This window comes from Elgaria multicarinata, chromosome 1, assembly GCF_023053635.1.
Source record: "Elgaria multicarinata webbii isolate HBS135686 ecotype San Diego chromosome 1, rElgMul1.1.pri, whole genome shotgun sequence".
Taxonomy (NCBI): Eukaryota; Metazoa; Chordata; class Lepidosauria; order Squamata; family Anguidae; genus Elgaria; species Elgaria multicarinata.
Window position 1 is genome coordinate 163,050,985 of NC_086171.1, and position 14,835 is coordinate 163,065,819.

At 43.2% G+C, this 14,835-nt stretch overlaps 1 protein-coding gene across 1 annotated transcript in view; it reads left to right on the top strand.

Annotated features, from left to right (window-relative positions):
- The first annotated feature begins 3,190 nt into the window (after positions 1-3,190).
- The window catches only part of DEF6 (DEF6 guanine nucleotide exchange factor), a 54,767-nt gene continuing 43,122 nt past the window's right edge, over positions 3,191-14,835 (top strand). The window contains exon 1 of the mRNA XM_063141541.1: positions 3,191-3,312. Within this exon, the coding sequence (XP_062997611.1) occupies positions 3,217-3,312 (96 nt within the window). The 5' untranslated portion in view covers positions 3,191-3,216. The remainder of the gene's footprint in view (positions 3,313-14,835) is intronic.

Here is a 14,835-nt window from a genome sequence, read left to right on the forward strand (position 1 = left end):
TCCTGAGTCTGTAAAAGACAGCATGACTTGCCAATGCCCGTCATGTTCATCTAGAAAAACCGCCATGAGTGAGAAAGAGATCATCATCACTTGGCCACTCGTTCTCACTGGCAGGAGGGGGGACTCAAGGCCTTATCAGTGACAGGGGTGCAAGACAGCAACTGAGGCATGGAACAGCTCTGTCAGGGCTGTGCAGTGCTGCAGCTCGTGAGTGGCTAGGAGGAGCCTGGTGGCATGAAGCTAATCAGTTTAAACGTTTTCTGGTTTGAAGATAAAACTGATGGAGAAAACTTCATATGCTTAATTTCTGTGTGTCACGACTTCTGTTAAAAGTGCAAGAGCCAAGCTAGTAAAAAAAAGAAGGTAGTGGTAACCTAGACTGGATTATTTCATGAGAAATTAATGTTTTAGGGGAAATAACATGGTTATGCAATGTAATATTTTAATTTCAAAAAGAATGAACTTTCTAAACAAGGATAGTCAGGGAACTTAAGAAGATTTCTTTTACACCGAGTTAGATTCTCAATTCTGGAACATTTTTCAAACTTCTTAACTTTCTCAAAGATGCCAGAGAGAGAAAGCACTTCTCTGTAATATTTTCAGCCCATGCACAAATCACCATTGACAGCATTTCCTGAGCTGCTGCCCTAATGTATACAAAATTTCATGAGATATGAGATTTTGTGAGATTTCTTGAGGTTGATCGTATGTAGGGCACAAAGTTTTAATTGAGGCAAATAATTGACTACGGTTGTGATTCTGTGCAGAACTAAATGGTGGAGTGGGCCTTAAATCCATTGATTGTAACCCTGCTACGATTGGGCTGTAGGACTGCAATCCTCTGAATGCTTCAACTGCAGAATAAAATTTGCACACACCATTACTGGAGAGGAAAATTTTATTGGGATTCTAGAAAGGCCTGCAGATTGCATAGATGAGCTGGTTCCTTCCCTGCTCTACATTTGTGAAACTGAAACTTTAAAATTACTTTTGCATCCAGTTTGTTTCTAAAAAGGTAGACATTTCAAGCTGAAAGACAAACGGGATGTTGTATTTTATCTTTTAGGAAAAAGAACCAACCACATGCAATTGAAATTGACATAGCTCAGTGGAAATCAGTGGGTGGTGTTACATACTAGCATCATTCAGAATACTGAGGATCCTTAAACATGTTTTTTTTTAAAGCCATTCTGGATTCAATATAATTAAAATGTTAAAGGTTTCTTTTTTCTCTTAACAATTTATGAAAGTGTATTAAATATTGAAATATTTATAAGATCATAATTGTTTAATATACTTAGTAAAACATCAATCAATAGATGGGAAAATAGTCTCACACAGTCTTATTGTTACGTAAACTAAAAATTCCGCAGATTTTAAAAAGGTATTTGCTATTTTAACTTGTTACGATTCAGCACCACCGGCTCAAAAGCTTTCTCTCCCACCCACCCCATACACAATTAGCATTTGGCCATAGCTAGACCTAAGGTTTATCCCTGGATCGTCCAGGGGTCAAACCTGTTCATCTAGGTGACACACAGGGGATCCAGTGCTCAGGCAGGGGCGAACCCTGGATGATCCCAGGATAAACCTTAGGTCTAGCTGTGGCCTTTATTTTGCTTCAATGCTTTTAGATTTCAGACTTTCTGTATGGGTGACTATTCAGATAGAAGTGATGATCTTTAAAGCATATGGATGTTTACTCTGTAGTATGTTTAGCAGGACCTACTCCAAATAATTAAGGGCTCAATCTTGTGCATGTTAGACAGAAAATTTCCAGCATGCCCCAAACAGCCATGATACTTACTTGGACCACTGAACTCAATGAGCCTTTAGAGTAATCATATATAGCCATCCACTTGTAGGCCAAAACATTTGGAGGGCCACAAATTCCATCAGCCCTAGCCATTCCATGATGCCTGTGGAGATCTCCCAGTGTCCATGAAGCTTTCTATTCCCTTCCTCCTTAAAAAAATAATTAAATTATTGTTTTTAAAATGTTAGGACATCAGGTTCTCCTTCCTCTTCTCAAACTTGCCACTGATCAGCCATTCAGCAAGCAGGAAGATAAAGAAAGAGTTGCTTCCTAGCCCTACCCAATTTTCTTCCAACCACACAGACCTTTCCCCTTTGCTCGCTCTCTCTCTCTCTCCTTTCCACTCCCAGCCTTGTTTGCTATTTCTCTCCACCCAACCCCTTCCTCTCCCCTCCCAGCCCCTAGCCTTCTGGGCCTTGCTCTTTCTCTCCCACTCACCCCTTTATTTTCTCTCCACTCACAACCTCTAACCTAGCCTTTTCCCTCCTCACCAGCTCTTTACCTGTTTCTGACGCTCCCTTAGGCCAGATCTACACAAAACAGGTTATAACATTTTGAAAACGGTAGTCTCTAGTCTCCCCCTTTCCCTTGCTATTCCCCCCTCCCTGCTTCATTACTTCTCTCCCCATTTTCACTAGCCAAGCCACTAGCCACATCCTCCATGGGAGCCATTTTGTGGTGATACAACAGTTTTTCAAATGCCCGAATGTGGCCGTGGTTCCAAAAATGTTGGGGACTCCCTCCCCTATATAGCCAATAGCTGTCAGGGTACTATACAACAACAACAAATTAAAAATTCCAAAACTCACATAAAAAAGAGCATAATAAAACAGTTAAAAGCAGCAGAGTCTAAAACAGGCATCACAGGGGGAACTAAAAATATCAAAGATTTAAAAACATAGCAAGAGGAATTAAAAGGCCTGGGATTTTTGTTTAAAAATAAAAGGTGTTTTCCTGATGCAGAAGTTAAAGGAAGCGCCCGGCGGACTTCCCTAGTGTATTCCTTCACGTCTACGTGTGTGTGTGGGGCGGGGTGGGAAATCTACCACTGAAAAGCTCTGCTCCCGAGTAGCCACGCCGCGTGCATCAGCATGCAAAAGCGCTCCAAGCAAGGCCTCTGATGACAATCGCGTAGTCTCTTTGACTTGCCTGAATCAGCCCTCGCTTATACCGAACACCTCAGAAAAAAGGGGGAGGGGAGGGGAGGGAAAAAAAAAAAAGAATCCCGAAGCGGCGGCGGCGGCGCCTGAGCGTGGGACCGACAGGAGGCGCTGCGGCTCCAGGGCTCCCTCTGCCGGCTGCCGCGAACGGCTGGAGCAAAAGCGCGGCGCGTTTCCTGCGCGAGGGAGGATCCTCCCGGCGGGGCGAACAAACTCTGTCATCGGCGCTGTTCTCAGATCATGGAGCTGAGAGCCGAGCTTTTAAAGTCCATCTGGTACGCCTTCACGGCCTTGGACGCGGAGAAAAGCGGCAAAGTGTCCAAGTCTCAGCTGAAAGTAAGTAAAAAGAAAAAAAAAGGGGGGAAAGGTCGGCCGGCCAAAGAGGGGGCAGACGGGCAGGCAGGCAGGCAGGCAGGCAGGCAGACGGCGTGTCTCGCCAAGGAGCCCCGGGCGAGTTTGGCTTGCTCTCCGTTTGCCTCCAGGAGAGCTAGTTGCAGGGCTGCGCACAGTTCGGGGCTCGGATGGGAACTTTGGCAACAAAGTAGATCTCGCATCAGCACCTTGAATAGCTGCGGGGAAGATTTACTGCTTTCCTTCCTTGCAAAGACGGGAAATGGCTTAGAGTTAGATTTTTTAAAAGTACAAACTTTATGCAATTAAATCTTGTGACGTTCCCAATCTCTATATTGAGGTTTAAGCAAGGGGTAGGGATCAGAGGGGGGAATCAGATGGGGGGAAGGAGTAGATATTTGCCTCCTTCCTGTGGTGTTTCCCCCACTGCTCCTTCCAAAAAGACAACATTTTAAAATAAACCAACGGCTTGCTTATATTGTAGCCTTTTCGCCCTACCGATGGTATAGCTCCTTCGCGCACCTTACAAAAGTGAGCCAATCTTGTGCAAAACGTTGGTCGTTCTGCTCCTTGCAAACGCCTCCTTTTCCGCCGCCCCCCCCTCCTCCTCGTTCTTCTCCTGCGGTGATCTGTCGGGTGGGGAGCGTCAAAGGTCCTACGTTGAGTTAACAAGACCTGCTTTCTTGAGCGAGAGAAACAAAAAGAACCCTCTGTCGCATTCTTAATTTTAAATGGTAATAAAGGCGGTGCTTTGAATTAGAACTGAGATGCTGGGACTTGTTTAATCACACTTTGTGTGTAGGGGGGAGGAAGACGAGATGCCAATGCATGCAAGAAAAGTAGGGCAGAGAAGAAGATCTGGTTAATCTTTGATGCAAAGGGTGGTGATAACTGGGGAAACCATCAGCATAAAAAGCAGATGCAGGTTGAGGTTTTCTGCTACTCTTGTAGAAGGTAGTGGCTGGACCAATGAAAAATGGGTTTGGCCCTTCTGGACCACCATCCACAGCATTAGAACAGAACCAAATGAATGGCAAGAGTTGGGCAGCGGCTTGATTTCCCCAACAGTTCAGAGAACTTTCGAAGAGCTGCTGTTCTTGGTTTTTGTAAGATGTTCTTGGTAAACCTTTACACCCTTTTGACATGGTGTGTGAAAGGTGTGTTTCCTCATGCAAATATGCTATTTTTGAACTTCCATAGAACGTTCACAACAGGGCCAATGGCCAAGCTGTCTGAGGACTGTGGGAGTTGTAGTCCCACTCATCTGGAGGGCGCTGGGTTGGGGAAGGCGCATCGAAGGTCTGCATTTGGGATGGAATTGCACTTGAGTCCCAAAGTGGTGATGGCATCTTTCTCCAAAAGAGAATTATAATTATCCAGGGTTATCAGGACGTGATGCTAGAGTGAATCCAAGAACAGGGTTTTTTCAACATGTTTCTGGCAGTCCCAGGCTGCACATGGTGGTGGTGGTATTTGCTCATTTGGCTTTTGAGAAATGTAGTTTTAAACGGCTAGTATGAAAAAGAGTCCAGATGAGGGCCGAACTGTGTTTATTTGTGCACGCTAGCCTTGCCGAGACATGGCAGTGCGTGCGTGAAGGGTGACAAGCAAAACAAACAGCATTGAGCCATCACAGCAATTACATCATTGTTTCTTCATGGAATTTTGCTGACAGCAAAGGCAGAGTTTATATGCTTATGTTAGCAACTTCCACTCCTTGGCCTCTAATACAGTAAAACAGGAACACCATTTTGGATGTCAGTAGGGGTGGGCAAGGTGTTCACCAGGATTGAAGCCCTATTTGTGGATATATTTGAATCTGTATTGCAAAGGCAACTCCCTCTCCCCCAAAGACAATATCTTCAATTTGTTTGTCTTAGCCCATATATGTACTGGCTTCGTACCATCATGGAACTCACGGGGGCATACAGGGAAATTCCCAAGTGGTATTCTCCCATCCAGACCTAAATTTGAATGGTTTTAGCAAGGTGACTGTATTATGTAGGAGGGCTTTCTCCGCTGTGGCACCTCGGCTGTGGAATGAGCTCCCCAGAGAGGTCCATCTGGCGCCTACACTGTGCTCTTTTCGTCGCCAGCTACCTTTTTATTCTCTCAGTATTTTAACACTTAATTTTAACTTAAATTTAAATTTTATTGTTCTAACTTTGTATTTTAATCTTAGATCGATTTTGTTGCGTGGTTTTATCCTGGTTGTGCTTTTTATACTGTATTTTGTATTTGTGTTTTTAACTTGTTGGGTCATAGAATCATAGAATAGCAGAGTTGGAAGGGGCCTACAAGGCCATCGAGTCCAACCCCCTGCTCAATGCAGGAATCCACCCTAAAGCATCCCTGACAGATGGTTGTCCAGCTGCCTCTTGAAGGCCTCTAGTGTGGGAGAGCCCACAACCTCACCAGGCAACTGATTCCATTGTCGTACTGCTCTAACAGTCAGGAAGTTTTTCCTGATGTCCAGCTGGAATCTGGCTTCCTTTAACTTGAGCCCATTATTCCATGTCCTGCACTCTGGGAGGATCGAGAAGAGATCCTGGCCCTTCTCTGTGTGACAACCTTTGAAGTATTTGAAGAGTGCTATCATGTCTCCCCTCAATCTTCTCTTCTCCAGGCTAAACATGCCCAGTTCTCTCAGTCTCTCTTCATAGGGCTTTGTTTCCAGACCCCTGATCATCCTGGTTGCCCTCCTCTGAACACGCTCCAGCTTGTCTGTGTCCTTCTTGAATTGTGGTTGTTTTATTATGGTTTTAATTTTTGTGAACCACCCAGAGAGCTTCAGCTATTGGGCGGTATAAAAATATAATAAATAAATAAATAAAATTATTCTGTGGCACTCAGAAATTTTGGACTACAACTCCCATCATCTGATCATTGATCATGCTGACTAGGACTTATGGGAGTTGTAGTCCAACACCTCTAGAGAGAACCAAGTTGGAAAAGGCTGCCCTAGGCCTTCCTTGTGGCTTCTTTTTTACACATCATAATAATGTTAGTTTAATATTTATTTGTTACATTTACATCCTGCCTTTCCTCTAAGGGGCCCAGGGTGGTGTACATGATCTTCCTCCTCTCCCTTTTATCTTCAAACAACTTTGTGAGATAGGTTAGGTTGAGAGTCAGTAACTGGTCCAAAGTCACCGAGTGAGCTTCATGGCAGGGTGGGGACTAGTTCCTAGGTCTTTCGAGTCCTAGTTCAACACTATAGCTACTACACCACACTAGCTCTCCACTGATAAATGTTGCTGCTAGAGATGTAAAATTTCCAGAAATTTTGAAGCCATGGGGAAATTTTTTTCTTGGTTTTTTTTTTGGAAAAGAATGGAAATTTTCGTAAAATTGAAAAAAAATGCAGCATTAGCACTTTTTACAGATTGAAAGTCACTTTGTTATTTTAGGAACATAAAATGTAATTATGTACAAGTTGGTTTGGCATAAAATTATCACATTTGGTGTATAAAAAGTACAGAGTATTTGAACAATTATTACAAATTGAATTTACTTTTTTAATTTTTTTGTTAACAAATGGAGCTACAAGCACCTGAACACCCAATCTGTAAGGAACCTCTTTGGTTTTGCCAGTTCATGAGGAGCAGGCAAAAAAACAATTAAAAAAACCCCAGAAGGAAACCATCAACATTAGTAACAAAGAAAATTATTTATGTCTCTGCTAGTCCTCCACAGTGTCAAGTAGACATAAAGCACCCATTCCCATAAAAAGAACTGAGAAAAGGTGTGTGGGGGGGACCAAGATTCAATGAATATGCATGAAAATTAATTAGACTCATTTTCTGAGCTATAGCTATCACTATCAGTTTCAGTCTCTGCTTCAATGGCAGTGCCCCCTAGAGGCAGAAATGCATCTTGCTCTTGCATTTGAGAGCAGTAGTCTCAGTTTGTAACCGAGGAGTTGCTTGTCCTCGGTGCACAGAAATTGTAATAATCTGATACTTTGCATAGTTTTTAGAAATCATTTGGAGAAGTAAATATATGAACACCTTGTCTTAAACATTTTATTCATCATGCTAAAATAAAGCATTCCATAATCTATTTTTTCTTCATCCCCCCCAGGCCTTCACATCTCTAGTTGCTGCCATTATAAACACAAGGCAAATATTCCCTTTGTGTTTGTTTTTTAGCAATGAGATTTCTACCTTTTGCTTGCATGCCTAGTATGTATGACCATTTAATTCAGTAGATCTTTTGCCCCTAGTAAGTGTATTTAAGTGCAGCCTAAGTGCATTTTATTGATTGATTGATTGATTGATTTTTGCCTAATACAATATTTCAGGTTTTTCTTTTGACTATTGGAAATAAGTTTGAGATATTTATACAGCACATAAAATTAACATAGCATTCACACACACTGCACTTTTGCCTAGTAAATATAAGTTAAACATGCTAAGTCAGATCTTAGGGCAGCAGAAAGGTTTCCAGAAAGGTTTCTGACTTCAAAATTTTCCAGAAAATACACAATGTGTAACAAAAGCCACTCAGTTTGTAGAAGCAATTTTCTAACCAGAGATACAGGTGCTTTTGAAGAATGTGGTCTGAAAAACTTAGTTCCCTCCTTAAATGGTGCTCCTGTTTGAATGATGTTATGTTGTACATATACCACTGTTGTTAACTGTCAAGCTGTGGTGGTGACCACTAACTTAGATGACTTTAAAAGAGGATAAACAAGTTCATGGAGAATACTGCTATCAATGTCTACTAGTCATAATGGTTAGCTACTATCTTCTGGATCAGAGGCAACATGTTGGCGTCAAGGGTAGGCATGTTTGGACGCATGCCGAGGGATCACAGCCCAGCAGGGTGCCACTGACAAGAGCCTGCTGGAGTTGCTCCTCCTCTTCATCACTGCATCCTGCTGGTTCACTTATTATATATATATATATATATATATATATATATTTAAAATATTTGTATCCCGCCCTATATCATTAAGATCTCAGGGCAGCATACAGATAAAAACATATAGTATAAAACAATAAATATACACAGCTAAAAACAAATTAAACCATGAACCAAGTTAAAACAATATATAATTTAAAAGCAGTAAAAACAGTTAAAACAATGTGCCATCTTAGTAGTTGTTGTTATTATTATTATTATTATTATTTATTAAATTTATATACCGCCCCACAGACGAAGTTCTCGGGCGTTTTACAAAAGTTAAAAACAGTTAAAACCATTAAAGGCTTTGTTAAAAAGACATGTTTTCACTTGGCGCCAGAATAAAATCAGCATTGGCACCAGTCAGGCCTCCAAGGGGAGGGCATTCCACAGTTGGGGTACCACAACAGAGAAAGCCCTCTCCCTTGCCCCATCATAGCGTACGTGTTGTGCTGGTGGGATGCGGAGAAGGGCTCCTCCAACAGATCTCAGGTGTCCGGATCTATTCTCTAACTCTGGCCCAAACACAGGTGGCGGTGAGAAGGAGGAGCAGTAGATGCTGCTGTCTCCTTACTCATTGCCACTCTGCCTGTCAAGCATGCAAGGGTAGCAACGATCATGAGATGAGTAACTGCTTCTCACTCCATCCAACTAGCTTGTTTCCCAAACTTGAACAGGTGTATCTGAGATTCACCAGATCAAGAGAGAATACAATGGCTATGAAGGACAGAACCCACTCAGTGACAGATTTGCAAAACTTTACCAAGTGTTTTGGGCTTTAAGAATTAAAGTATATGGGTAGTGGTCCCTGAAACTTCTCTCAAGCCAGACCACACAAACATGGTATCAAAGGATACATTTTTATTGCTCGAGCAGTCTAAGAGAATAACAAGCCTTAGCGAAAATCCACACAAGTTATAATCATTAAAAGTACAATGCAGATAATAGCAAGCATATTGGAAACATAGTAAAATTTAGATTCCTAACATAGGAATACCTAGATTCTTTTCTATCTAACAGTCAGTATCAAAGGTCCTTATTAACCTAAATGGAGGAGATGGTGGGCGAAGCCAGCCTAAGCACATATGGCAGATTTCTCATTCTCCCAGGATCTCTCTCCCAAACTAATCAAACCCAGGCCTTTTATAACCCTCAGGATGCCAAGGACCTCATCCTCAGTTTTGGACCTGGTCATACCAGCTTTCCCATTTTTCTCAATGTAGCTTGATCTGCCACTGATAACATTAACACCCAGATGGTGGTATCCCTGCTAAGTTAAGCTACATGCTGCTTCCAGCATTTGACCAATGCATTTACGGCTGCCTCCCTCCATTGCCAAGAATATATTGCATTATTCATAGTTATCTTACAACGCATACCAAACGAGTCGCACCTACAAGATACAATACATTCTTATCAATTCTACCCACTATGACGCAAATTCTGCTATGTTCAGAAAGAGGATAAGGAGCATTAATAGCTGGTGATATTGTAGACTCACTGAAGGTAGGGGCCCATTGACAGTGTCTTGCCCAAGGGCCATCAAAAACGTGGAGGGGCAGTTCTTATGTCCTGCTGGCCTTCCCATAGCCATTTGCTTGCCCACTGGGAAATAGGATGCTGAACTATTTCCCAGGTCTTCAGTCTGATTCAGCACAGCTTTTTTTAATGTTCTGAATTACTACGAATGTGCACCACATTTTTTTATTAGCAGCTTGTGCTTTAACTACTTTGTATGTGAGTATTTCCATGGGCAAACTTGCTCATGTTCTACAAGCAGAATCATAAAAATAATGACTCCTTTGAAGCCATGGTATTCAAAACAAGGGATATGTAGTGACCTGGTTTGCGCGTAACAAGAAGCCACCATGGGTGAATTTCCTTCTGGGCCTTTTTGTTGCAGCGATGGCTGCCATTTTGAATATTTGGGCCATGGCACAGGTGTTCCTTCTTGTTATGTGTGTACCCAGTGAGTGTGGGTTGTTGGGGTGGTTGACAAGCAGGCATCTTGGTTGAGTAATAATTTCAGCCTCTTTAAAGACTTTACATCAGAACTGGTTGACCAGGGGTCAAAGCCACCACATATCAAAGTAGGTGCCAGTTCCATCACATCTTCTCCGATATTTAGGAGATTTTGAACTTCTGATATGACTTAATTTCACTTGGGTGAGGTACCACCATTGCAGTAATTTAATATTTTATTTTGGCAGAAATGGGATGTTAGTCCAAATACGGTTCCAGCTAGATTTTTCAATAGGTTTGCCCAAAACTTTTCCCCAAGTTAATCTGATAGTTTCCAAGGATCAATATTTAATATCAATTGTTGTTGTTGTTTATTCGTCCAGTCGCTTCCGACTCTTCGTGACTTCATGGACCAGCCCACGCCAGAGCTTTCTGTCGGCCGTTGCCACCCCTAGCTCCCCCAAGGTCAAGTCTGTCACCTCCAGAATATCATCCATCAGCGTATTATAATGTTTTGAAACCAGTATTTTAGCATCTAATTTTGTTTGTGTATTGATAGATTCGAAGTTTGTTGGTGGAGAAACTGCTTCTGCTTTCATTCAAAACTTTGTTATAAAGGAGGAAATATGATAAATTTGTTACCAATTTATAATGCTGTCCTGGAGCATATCTCTAAGTTATTGACCAGATTGAGGGCAAAGGTCCACAAATAGCTATTTTAATCTATATAGCGCGGCCTGTTCCATGCCCTGAAACCTTTCCAATTTATCATAAAACACAGGGTGATGGAATCATCAGGGAAGGTTCAGGGACAAGGAACTTGTGCCGTCTTTTCCAAGTTTCCATAGCTGCCTGCAAAAATGGGTTGTCTATTACCTGTCTGTCCAGTCTGAATGGTAACCCTCTTAGTTCTCTTAAGGTGCAATCCTATGAAGATAGTCAGCAGCCTCCAAACTGCCAAGTATCCAATGCAGGGCAGCTAGAGCATAGAAACAATCTTCGTGGTCGCTCTCTAGCTGCCCTGCATTTCTGCTAGACAGGCGATTTTGCCTGTCTAGCAGCGGCGTTTTGGAGGGGGAGAGAAGGAGGCAGGGGTATAGGAAATGTTGTATGGCCGATGCCCCAGTTTCCTTCCCTCCCTGCCCCCGGGAACGCCCCCTTTTCCCTTACCCTTGCTCCGTTTCTAATTGTGGAGATGTAGCCAGAACTGTGCTGGCTATGACGGGGAGGGGGAGGGGAGCACAGTTTCTGTTTTCAACTCAGAGTCCAAAAACTGAACAATCCTACGTCCCCTCAGATGCTGTCTGGGAGACATAGGATTGCTCCCTTAATTTGTTATTGCTAGCCCCTGACACACGTTTCAGTGTGTTTAGCCAATGAGTGAAGTAATAGGTAATGATCGACAAACTTTTTGACTCAGCAAGGCCCTTCCTGGTTTATTCTTACATTTTTGCAGGGTTCAGTGAGGGGTGTCATGTTCCTATTGGAATCCTGCTGCACCACAACAGGGGCCTGAGTCCGTGGAGGAGCCTGCTGAGGTCCCAGCAGAGGAAGACCTTGAGCACCCCCCCAAGTCCTAGAGAGCAATGGCACCAGAGGCAGGCCCAACTGGGGGAAAATCCACGAGGTGGCAGGCTGTAGCAGAGGTCTACTTGGGAGGAAATGGGCTCCTCATAAGTAGGGCTCTGAGCCCTGAGTGGGGCGGTGTCTGCCTAGCTAGTGTTGGAAAGAACACTGTCCCAGCAGCTCCGGTGCCTTGTCCCTTGCCTCCCAGATCTTGTGACTGATGCTTTATGATGCTGATCCTTGGACTCCTTCTTGACTCTGCTTCTGGACTCTGGGATGCATCTGACTGCTTCTCTGTGTTTTCACCTCTGCCTGCTTTTTTGACAACTGTTGCCTTTGCCTGACCCCACCGGTCTGACTGAGATCCTGTGCTTGAGCACTTGCCTGCTTCATTGACCACTCCATTATTTACGTCCCTGTATTGGCTAGCAAAGAGCTGGGACTCAATTTAGAGCTGGACAAGGGAATGTCTTCCTCTGTGGAGAAGTCATTGCTGCCCCATAGAAACCAATTCAGAAATTCGGGATTTTCGTGTGCATCTGTGATTGGCAATAGTGTGTCTGCCCCAAAACAAAAAGTGGCACAGGAATTAATCACCTTTCTAACTCAGGTGTCATTTCATAATTCCTTCACCCGAAACAGATTGTTTTGTAACCCTGCCAATGCAGTTAAAACCCATCATCATTATTCTTACCATATTGCAGGGGTTGGGTCTGTAGATGGGAAAGCATGGGTTATGCCACCCTGGTCAAGTAGTCCAGTGCTGGTTAGACCCATTTTGTTGCTGGAAAGGGGAAGTTAGAGCAGTGTATGACAACTGTGCAGTGTATCCAGCATTGTTATCCAATCTGGCATTTTTTTTTTAAGGTAAATGCAGGGAGGACTGTGAAATAGATTGTAATTAATTAATTAAAGACAGGTGGAGGTGGCTCTGATGGAGCCAGAGAAAGAATTGAAGGTTTCAACTATGGACGGAAAAATATTATCCAGACACCAGGTCTACCAATTGATGGACTGTAGGTCTTCCTATTAAAACAGAGGGGTAGACCTGCTTTACAATTTTTCATAGGCCTAGACTTTGCCACCAGTCAGATCACCAGATCTACCAGAAATGATAAACCCATTCTCTGGCACTAGTTATGCATGTGAATACTTTACTGCTGCCATCCGCTGCCATCCCCCCATCCTGGCCAGGGAAAATCACTGTGAACGGCCTTATACACAACCAGTAGGGCTTAATCTCCACTAGTCATATTAATTCCTTTACCGATAGAATAGTCATTCCAACAGTGGAAGGACAAAATGATTATAGTCAGCCAGAAAAAAATCTTACCAGCAGTAGCATTTGGAATGTTCCTGAGAATTCTCATGCTTTTTCTGCATGGCAGGTAGAGTAATTCAGTAGGTGATAGTTCCCCCAGCACTGACACCTGTTCACCTGCTGTTAAGACCCCAGGAGTCCTGCTAGGAAGAGAGAAGCTTTAATTCAAAGATTTTGATCACATATGTGGGGCCGTTGTGAAGCATTTGTTCTGATCTCTGTTAGTAAAACTGTGCTGTGTGCCTCACAGATATGCTTCCTGTGGGTACGCAGAAATTGGTGGGTCTAGTGTCAGCAATGAGATTTTTCTTCCTCTTTAGCTGTACACGACTCTTGCTACTTTGAAAAATGTATGCTGTTAGCGATATACATCTGCAGACGCTCATGGTTTAAAGACAGTGCCCAGGGGGGACATGTTTTGCAACTTGACCAAAGAACTTTGAAAGCAAGGGATGGAAACATCTTATCCACCACCCAGAGTACACTTGGGCTTGGCAGCCATAATGGGACCACATATTTCCCCTTGGTCTTGTAGGAACCATTAGCTGCAACACTGCAAAAGGGTGGATTGTACTACTGTCACAGTTAAAAACAGTGCTCAGGACTTGATCAGTGTCGCTGAGCTATTGGTATATATGGCACTCATTGCCACAAGCCAGGACTATGGCTACTAATTTATGACTACAATCCTATGCACATTTACTAGAAAGAAAGTCCAATTAGACTTGTTAGAACTTACTTTGGGGTAAACATGCTTTTAGGAATGTGATTTTTTTTTTTTTTTTGAAAAAAGGATTCTTTTTCATAGAATCATAGAATATTAGAGTTGGAAGGGGCCTATAAGGCCATTGAGTCCAACCCCCTGCTCAGTGCAGGAATCCACCTTAAAGCATACCTGACAGGTGGTTGTCCAGCTGCCTCTTGAAGGCCTCTAACATGGGAGAGCCCATGACCTCCCTAGGCAACTGGTTCCATTGTCGTACTGCTTTATTTTATTGCCAAGCCAGGTCTTCAAACTGGCTTACAATCAACAACTCTGTGGTCTATAACTTTGTGGCCTTAGTAGCAGGGTTGTAGGCTCTGTGTTCAGTCGTGGATCTCTGAGGACTAATGAGAACAGCCTTCCCCAACTGGGTACCCTCAGATGTGGTGGAGTACAACTCCCAACACCCCCAACCAGTAGCCCCACATAACTCCCTGGTTGGAGGGTTTCTGGTTGGGCAAGGCTAGGCTAGATACTGGGAGCATACAGGAGACAGCGTCTTCCATCATGTTCTGATTGATGGAATAATTATACAAAGACAGAATTATTTTCTCATCCAGTCCAGGATAGTCCGCTGGGACTGGCAGCAGCTTTTCTCAACATCTGTGTCATGGTTCTTTTTTAACTGAGGTTGTGAGGGATTGAACCCGGGGTGTTCTTTATGCTAGCAGTGTGCTGTAGCAGTGAGCTATGGTCCCTTCCCAATAAAAAGTGAGTGGGACATTGCCTTTCAAGCATGTCTAAGCATATCTCCTGACTTGTCAGCCGATTTAAAAAGTGAAACCCTCTTTTTTTTATAGCAGATAACAGCCTGTTCACAATGTAAGCACAAGTATGAGTGTGTGTGTGCCCGCCCCCGCGCGTGCAAACAGAATGCCTTTTTAAATAAATAAATAAATAAATCTGGCAATAGTGGGCAAGGCTTCAAGGGTGGTGCTTGGTTTCTAGGCAGGTTTGAGCTCCATTTTTGCTTTTACAAATTTTCTCT